This window comes from Scyliorhinus canicula, chromosome 3, assembly GCF_902713615.1.
Source record: "Scyliorhinus canicula chromosome 3, sScyCan1.1, whole genome shotgun sequence".
Taxonomy (NCBI): Eukaryota; Metazoa; Chordata; class Chondrichthyes; order Carcharhiniformes; family Scyliorhinidae; genus Scyliorhinus; species Scyliorhinus canicula.
The window spans coordinates 263,676,820-263,686,150 of NC_052148.1; the positions used below are offsets into that span (position 1 = coordinate 263,676,820).

Here is a 9,331-nt window from a genome sequence, read left to right on the forward strand (position 1 = left end):
TTTTCCTGAAATCCAGTGCTCAAGTCCTAATCTAATTATTTCCGCAATCTAGTTGTCCCTTTTTATTCGTTCACTGCTGCCAAATTAAAGAAAGCAGATAGAGCAATGGCGGCTTGTCACTATCGTTATACATTTTCTGTCAGAAATATAAACCTGACTTTATAAAAAATTAATTTACAGGATTCTGGTGGCCGTGGCAGAACCAATAGTCAATGTCCATCGCTAATTTCTCTTGCGTAAAAGCAAAATACTGTTGATGTTGGAAATCTGAAATAAATTGATAATTCGGGAAATACTCATCCGATCAAACAGCATCTGTGGTGAGAAACAGAATGAAGGTTTAAGGTCTCAGAACATGAATTTCTCCCTCTCTGATTATGGATTCAGGAACCCCCAAAGCACTTTGAAGTCTCCTAATGTAGGAAACAGTTTGTGCGCAACAAGCTCCCAAAAGACAATTGAAGCGGGCGCTCAGTGCCTTGGCCACACTGTTAACTCAACGTTATGTCAATCACGCAACTCTTCCCTATTCCCTTGCCTGGCTAATACTCTGTAACTACAAAGCTGACAATAGAAAGATTTTTTTATCAAGAGCTCCTACCTCACCGAGGGAGCTTCGGGGCCATTCCAGGCCCAACAACCAACTTGCTCCGAAAACTCTGCTCACGTCTTTTGGCAGCCATGACAAATCCCACCACAGCAGGTGAGGCAATCCACAAACATTCTAAAGCAATCAACAGCATTCTAAATCAAACAACCCACAACGTTCCAAAGGACAAGAAGAGTCAATATGCCCCGTATTCCCACACAAACGGAGGCTTAAAAAAATGCCAGACTCCGCATCTTCACCAAAATCTAATCGGCTTTCTCGGGCTTGTTTCGAGATACGGACAAACAGACCAACAAACCGACGGGAGGTGGAGGGGGGGGGGGGGGGGGAAATGTGATCGCTGCTGACTGGCCCAGATAATAATGCCCTGAATAACCTGCGCCGGGTGATTTTGATTGAGAGAGGGATGAATGTTGGCCAGGACGCAACGGGGCAGCTCCCCGGGATCTTCTGCTGAATGGTGCCAGTGCGTCCTGGAAAAAAGGGGGTACAAGCTTGAGATTGTTTTTTTTTGTGTGTGTGTCCTGGAGTGGGTGTGTATGTTGGGGGGGGGGGGGGGGGGGGGGGGGGGAGTTCCTGCCTCCCTGTCTTGCAGCAATACATAGAGACAGTAATTGGAAGTGGTCAGGTAGGAGGAGGCAGACGGTGGGTGGTCTCTGACGCTGTTGTGCCGATTCCAGGTTAAGGCGGCACCAGCTGACGCTCACTTGTCTTTTTCTCTTTGCGGGTGAGGATTCCGCCGGGGGTACATCGGGGCTCGTTCACGTTGGAAGGACCAAATTTTTGCCTTTGGAAAGAACAGCAAAAAAAAAAGAACCCTTTCTGTTTTCCTTGGGGATTAAAGAGGAGGAATGTGAACACTTCACTTGAGCATCTGGCTTGGTGGTGAAAGGTGGTTGGATTTTTTTTTTCTCTCTCTCCTGAATTGCTGCAAGGTCAGATCCGAGCTGATTGGGAGAGAGAGACACACAGCGGGAAGGACAAGTGGAGGAGTGCTGGAGGAGGTGAGTGTGTTTGGGGCACTGACACAGCCGCAGTGCTCTGCAGCGCCTGCCTGCTCCCGGTAGCCCCGTGCAGCCCCTGTGGACGTGCGGGGCTTCCTGCTCCTGTTTTGGGGGGGGGGGGGGGGGGGGAAGGAGGGGGAGGGAGGACTGAGCACCGGGCTGGGGAGCAGCTCCAGACTGAAGCTCGGGAAGCCCCCCCCTCCCCCGGATTCCTGATGTGGGAGCCGCTTCCCCTTCCACAACCTTCACCGCAGCCCAGCCCCTCTGGGTGGGGGTCCGGATTATAAATAGCCCTTTTCGAGCGGCGCACAGGTTGGGTCTCAATCTCCCCCACTCGGCGGCTGGGAGCTCTCCCAACAGGCTGGGGGTCAGCTCAAACCACCAGCTTCACAAAAAGCCAGCTTGCTTTACTGTGCCAGGGAATAGACAACTGAAACCCTCCCCCCCAGATTATTCAGGGGGTGCTCGGCTCTAAAGGAAATTGTGAACATTTTTTTCAAACGTAAGCTGGGAACTGTGACATGAGGTCTGTGTGTGTCTGCGAGAGGCGGTGTCTGTTTGTGTGTGTGCCTATGTGCGTCTCTGTGTGAGTCTGTGTGAGGGGGTGTCTGCATGTGTCTGTGTGTGCCTATGTGTGTCTCAGTGTGAGTCTCTGTGAGGGGGTGTCTGCATGTGTCTGTGTGTGCCTATGTGTGTCTCTGTGTGAGTCTGTGTGAGGGGGTGTCTGCATGTGTCTGTGTGTGCCTATGTGTGTCTGTGTGAGGGGGTGTCTGCATGTGTCTGTGTGTGCCTATGTGTATCTCTGTGTGAGTCTGTGTGAGGGGGTGCCTGTTTCTGTATGTCTCTGTGTGTGTATGTATCTCTGGGTGTCTATGTTATGTATGGTCTGAGAAAGTCTATATTTGAGTGTGTGAGGGAGGTCTCTGCATATGTGTGTTTCTGCATGTCTGTGTGTGTGCGCGCGTGGGTGTCTCTGTGTGAGTCTTTGAGGGGGTTCCTGCATGTGTCTGTTTGCATATATGTGTGTGTAACTATGTGGGGTTGGGTATCTCCACCTGGGTGTTTGCCTGGCTGTGTATACCTAAGTGATGGATCTGTGTGTGTGAGTCGATGCAATGTGTATCTATCAGTATATATGTATCCCTGAGAGGGCAGTGTCTATGTGTCTGTCTATATATATGTCTGTCTATGCGGTGATTGCGTCTATTTGTGTATGTCTGAGTGGGTGAGTGTGTCTTTGCATGTCTATATGTGTGTATGTCTGTCTTTGTGTGGTTATGGATGCGTGGATATTTGTGTGTGTCTTTGTGAGAGACACCATACAGAGAACAATTAGCATTCAGTACACATTGATGCGTGTAAGACACTTCATTCGATGTGAAATAGGCAGATTCTGCTGGGAATTGATATAGAATGGGGAATGGACATTTAGATAGCACATTTATTATTCAGTCTGATTGAGAGCACTTTACACAGAATGTACTTTTCAAGCATGTAATCTCCTGAAATAAACAATTGTGACATCGAATGTGACAGCTGACATACTGCATTTCACACGTTGAAAATTGCTTTTAAAAAGTTAATACAGTAATCAAGTGTAGGGCAATATCTCAATGGTTGAAATTATACTTGACACTTGATCAAATGCCATTTATAAGTACTGAATATATATACATGACAACAATTCCTTGAAATTCCTTAATACAGGACAACAAAGGTAGTAAAATAAAAGCAAAATATTGCAGATGTTGGAGATTCAAAATAAAAACAGAAAATGCAGGAAAATCTCAGCAGGCCAGGCAGCATCTTGGAGAGAGACAGAGTGAATGTTTCGGGTCCAATCCGACTCGTCTTCAGAGCTGGTGTGAGCAGTGTCAGCAAATGTAATTATTTTCCGCTGGAAGATGTGCCTGAATTTCCCTTCCCCTGATGCATATCCTGGATCTCTCTCTCATGATTCTGTTTCATTTCAGGAAAGTGCCTGTCTCCTGAGGAAGATCGCACAAGAAAAGTAGTGGTGGACAAACGCGATTTTCACCCTGAGTGAGAAGGGCGGCTGTGAAGATTGCCGGCCCGGATGGGGACTATACGCAATGCCCTGGACTCTCAGGCTGTGCAGAGGTCGACAGCTGTAGTGAGTCATGAAGACCTTGGTGGAGGCTCTCTTAACAATAGCCAATGGAAACCAACCAGCCCCATCCAGCAGAAGGCACCAAGCTCCTCACCCAGGCCAAAGGAGAGCCCCATCAGTTCAGCCTCTTCAACATTTGAACCCAGCCAAACTGAAGGCAAATCCTCCAATGGAGATCAAGACAAACGCGATGGAGGTGGAGAAGTGGGAGAGTGGGGGAGACAGAGTGCAAAAAACCACTGTGATAAAGATGCAGAGAAAGATGGTGTAGCTCCAATCGCAGCAGAAATCATCCTAGGGAAGCAGACAAAATGTGCACTTAAAGCATCGCCGAAAAAATGTGCTGATCCTGGGACTGACGCTGGACATCCTGGGACTGACCCTGGACATCCTGGGACTGACCCTGGACATCATGGGACTGACCCTGGTCATCCTGGGACTGACCATCAGCAGAGTAAGCATACTGACCCTGGACATCCTGCGACTGACCCTGGACATCCTGGGACTGACCCTGGACATCCTGGGACTGACCCTGGTCATCCTGGAACTGACCATCAGCAGAGTAAGCATACTGACCCTGGACATCCTGGGACTGACCATCAGCAGAGTAAGCATACTGACCCTGGACATCCTGGGACTGCCCCTGGACATCCTGGGACTGACCCTGGACATTCTGGGACTGACGCTGGATATCTTGGGACTGACCCTGGACATCCTGGGACTGACCCTGGACATCTTGGGACTGACCATCAGCAGAACAAGCATACTGATCCTGGATTTTCTGGGACTGACCCTGGACATCCTGGGACTGACCCTGGACATTCTGGGACTGACCCTGGACATCCTGGGACTGACCCTGGACATCCTGGGACTGACCATCAGCAGAGTAAGCATACTGACCCTGGATTTTCTGGGACTGACCCTGGACATCCTGGGACTGATGCTGGACACCCTGGGACTGACCCTGGACACCCTGGGACTCACCCTGGACATCCGGGGACTTATCCTGGACATCCTGGGACTGATCCCGGACATCCTGGGACTGACCATCAGCAGAAAAAGCGTACTGACCCTGGACATCCTGGGACTGACCCTGGACATTCTGGGACTGACCATCAGCAGAGTAAGCATACTGACCCTGGACATCCTGGGACTGACCCTGGACATCCTGGGACTGACCCTGGACATCCTGGGACTGACCCTGGACATTCTGGGACTGACCATCAGCAGAGTAAGCATACTGACCCTGGACATCCTGGGACTGACCATCAGCAGAGTAAGCATACTGACCCTGGACATCCTGGGACTGACCCCGGACATTCTGGGACTGACCCTGGACATCCTGGGACTGACGCTGGACATCCTGGGACTGACCCTGGACATCCTGGGACTGACGCTGGACATCCTGGGACTGACCCTGGACATCCTGGGACTGACCCTGGACATTCTGGGACTGACCATCAGCAGAGTAAGCATACTGACCCTGGACATCCTGGGACTGACCCTGGACATTCTGGGACTGACCCTGGACATCCTGGGACTGACCATCAGCAGAGTAAGCATACTGACCCTGGACATCCTGGGACTGACCCTGGACATCCTGGGACTGACCCTGGACATCCTGGGACTGACCCTGGACATCCTGGGACTGACCATCAGCAGAGTAAGCATACTGACCCTGGACATTCTGGGACCGGTGGCCAACAGGCCAATAGCAATGACCAATTAGGAAATGAGAAAGGTCCAGATACAGGTCAAGACATGAGATGGGGAAATACGTCGTCATTAGTAAACTCGCCCCTCTTGATGGCTGCCCAGAACCAGCAAACCAAACGGGATTGCGTTGAAAGGAGAGAGGAAATGGGGACTGTGAATCAAAAATACCAGGAACAGCCTGACACCACAACTGGAGTCGAGCCAGCAACTATGAATGGAGTTGTCTTCAATTCAAAAATTGAAAACCAAGAGCCAGAGCTGGGATTTACAAAGGGCGCAGAATCTCCCCACAAGGCTGACCCTGCGTTACCTTCAGAAACTTCTGCGCAAATGGCCGTACCAAAGGGGACTCTGGGGTCTGCCCGTGACAGTCCCAGGGAGCCCCAACAAAACATGCAACCATTAGATACAGGGGCCAATCCAAGCGGGATAGATCAACCACAACAAGAATCCAAGTTTAAAGACGCAGAGACAATGACGAACCAGTCTCCAGGCAGCTGCTTCCCTTCCAATTGGAATAAATCTTGTCGGGACGTTGAAGTCCAGGCTGTCCTGCAAAGCTTTCAGTGTAAATCTACCGCAACCAGCCCCAAAAGCCCAGCTCTTGGCTCAACGGCTTCCTTGCTCAGTGATTGCCAGACTGTCCATAAAGTCCATTCGGAAAACAGCAATTCTAAACTCACTCTGGCCAATGGTCAGTCAGTGTGTGTTAGTGATATCTACCAGGGGTCCCAGCAATTGAAGGTGACATGTACTTTTACAGAAAGATCTGAACGATCAAATGTTGTCTGTGAATTCGGTGAGGAGTTAACAGAAGGAGTCAAAGTAGAATCTGTTTTATCAGAGTTTCATAGTCGAGATAAAAATGAAAAGGAGCAGGAATCCCCAAAAGACTCTGATTATCATCCAAAAGCTAGCTGTGTTAATCTGAGAGAGCTACCAACTGCTAGAGGGCATCCAGCATGTGGACAGGCACCATCTGTCCCTGTTCCTAATGAATCAAAAACTGAAACACATGACCATCTGAAACTCAAAACGGAATCTGAATGCTTGAAGGAGACTTCAAAGTTGCACAAGAGGTCCATAAGGTCAAGCACCTCTGGTGATACCAACGAGGACTCAGACCAGTCAAACATCAATCGCCGATCGGCCCATTCCACCATTTCACCTTGTGTTATCGAGGAATCTGGCGTTGCTCGGAATTTCAATAACAAATCTGACCCGTCCGACGCCATAGTTGATAAATCTGGTCAGTCAAACATTGCCGGTGACTGCAATAAAAAAGATGACCAACCACCGGGCGGTACTAATAAACCTGACCAATCACGAATGGGACCTGAAATTGATAATAAATTTGGCCTACCGCAGAAATCTGACCCATTGAAAATAGATCCTGACTTTAGTAAATCAGTGCTGTGCTCAAAGACCACTGTAGACATCCACAAGGTAGCTGACCTGTCAAGAATTCTAGATAATGGCCAGGAGAAATCTGACCAGTCTCAAGCTGCTTGTGCCTTGATTCAAAAGCCTGGGCCGCAAAGTGTTCAGAGTGTCAAAAAGGACGCTGTTCAGTCAAAGCCTGACACCAAAAAGCAAACTAACCAATCCAAAGATGTACATGACATCAGCGAGACGTCCAAACAACAAAAAGCTGTTTGTCACATCAGTAAAGGCTCTGGCCAATTGGAAGGCCCTTGCAGTGTCAATAAGGAATCTGTTGAGTCAGAAATCAACCAGGCCACCACCAGGGTAGTATCTGGGCAATCAAAGGGTGTACATGCCACCAATAATAAATCAGCCCAACAACAATCCCTTTGTGGCATCAGTAAAGGGACCGGCCAACTGAAACCTGACTCTGACAACAGCAAAATATCTGGTCAGTTAATAACTTTGCATAATAACGGTAAGGAAGGTGTTCAGTCAGGAGCTGGCTGTGCCCCGGATAGGGAAACTGGCCAGTCAAAAACTCCTTGCCAAGTCGGTAAGGCATCCCGGGCTTCTGAGGTGACAAAGTCCAAACGGATCATTGATGTGAAAATTGGACAAAAGAAATTGTCCGGCGACTCAAATAAAGAGAAGGCGCAGTCAAAGAATGTCCGGGATGTGGTCTGGGATGAGCAGGGCATGACCTGGGAAGTTTATGGTGCCTCCCTTGACCCTGAATCATTGGGATTTGCCATTCAGTGTCACTTACAGAGACAGATCGTAGAATATGAGAAGCAAATCAAAGTAAATAATCAGAGCAAAAGATCAGTGTCTATAGATGCAGCCCCCGAGAGTAACAAAGCCAGCAAAAGGAGGCAGCAAAATATATTCAGGACAGTTCTACAGAATATGAGGTCCCCACAGTGTTGTATTCGTCCACAGCCGTCCTCTGTGATTGACTGATGGGAATTGTAGCATTTGAGTAAACCCTCCAAATTGTTTGTGACAGACGATCTGAGATTATTTTCTGAACTCATTGTTTTTGGGTAGGTGGAACCTATAATTACAGATTTTCCCCATAAAATACATAGTGGGTGTAGTTATTCTACATGGTCTTCCTTTGGTGTATCTGTCCACTAGATACAAATAAGCACTATTTGGTCATCAGTTAGACAATAATGACCACTATTTGTAGACAAAATGACCCAGTTAGACTATATTTCATCATGACTAAATCAAAACTAAGAAGTGACTGTTCTGTGAAGATTTTACTCTGAACTGTATTCTGGAGTTTAAGAATGTGTATCCATTATCTTGTCACAGTAAGGTCTAAAATGCATGAAAACAATTGATATATTTTAATGTTAATGCTTTGAGGGAGGAAGGTTACACGTGTCGCCTATGGCAGGTACAGTTTTGTGTTTCCTATAGACTATCCTCTGAAAATCGACTGATTATTGCGCCATTTTAATGTAGAGCCAACATTGCATCATCTAGTGTATAGTCATACAGGAGCAGGCTAGTAAATGGCTTTTTAAATTCATTAAGGAAAGGATTGCTAACACTTGTCACAGATGCTTCATTTTGTGTAAGATGAAATTTGTGGATTAGCATACTGTGCTTAGAAAACCAGGGCACTTTATATTGTATAAATGTGATGAAAAATATCACAAGTATAAATTTTAGCTTCTACTAGGTTAAATAATCCTTGTATTTTGGATGACGGTCTCTACGGTTTGCTGCCATGTTTTTGTATTGTGTTACTGATATTAACTGTTTACTGTTTGTCTTCTACTAAAGCAATGCATTTGTTTCCTATTAACATCCATTCTATATCCATTCCCCTAAACATAAGTGAGTAACTAGATCCCTCTCACATATGTAAACAAGGAAGCCTGATTAAGATCTCCTTGTCAAAATTGAATAGAAGCATGCAGAACAGGTGCCGCAAAGTTATTCTGCTGATGTACCACCAGGGCGCCCCAATCGCCCTAACCACCTCCCTTCCCCACTCTCATCCAGCTACATTATAACTCCACGTCCTTCATACTTAACAAGCTGTCCGATGTTCGATCGTCAGCTCAGCAATATTAATGAGGCTTAAGGCCCATTTTCTTAAATGATGATTATTATGCATTGTATTTTTACATTTCAATCTTTTTTTCTGTAATGTAATAAACATGAACGATATACGGGAACAATTTCTGTTTTCAATTTTCTCCCAAAGGCCTTGAATTAAGCTGCGTTGTTCTTGAATAAGGGCTTGCAGCTATCTTTGATTTCTTGTGGGGTTGGCCATTTCTTTACAGATAACCTCAGACACTTCATGCTGAATATATAAACAATAAATTCACAACCTCCAGGTCACCTAATACACCATACAGCCGTGAAGTAGTTTTTGAAAAGTAGCCTCTGTTGTAATGCAGGAAACGCAGTGGTCAAATT

The 9,331-nt window shown here is 47.1% G+C and overlaps 1 protein-coding gene across 12 annotated transcripts; it reads left to right on the forward strand.

Moving 5' to 3' along the window:
- The first annotated feature begins 1,343 nt into the window (after nt 1-1,343).
- On the forward strand, nt 1,344-9,084 carry LOC119963508 (filaggrin-like). 12 transcript variants are annotated; one of them, XM_038792735.1, is made up of 3 exons: nt 1,344-1,614; nt 3,588-5,276; nt 5,385-9,084. In XM_038792735.1, the coding sequence occupies exons 2-3, from the start codon at nt 3,692-3,694 to the stop codon at nt 7,847-7,849; spliced, it is 4,050 nt and encodes a 1,349-aa protein (XP_038648663.1). In that variant the 5' UTR covers nt 1,344-1,614; nt 3,588-3,691; the 3' UTR covers nt 7,850-9,084. The 12 variants fall into 12 exon arrangements, with proteins under 12 accessions (XP_038648663.1, XP_038648662.1, XP_038648666.1 ...); XM_038792734.1 differs by having other exon boundaries at nt 3,588-5,234; nt 5,322-9,084; XM_038792738.1 differs by having other exon boundaries at nt 3,588-5,189.
- Nucleotides 9,085-9,331: the final 247 nt, after the last annotated feature.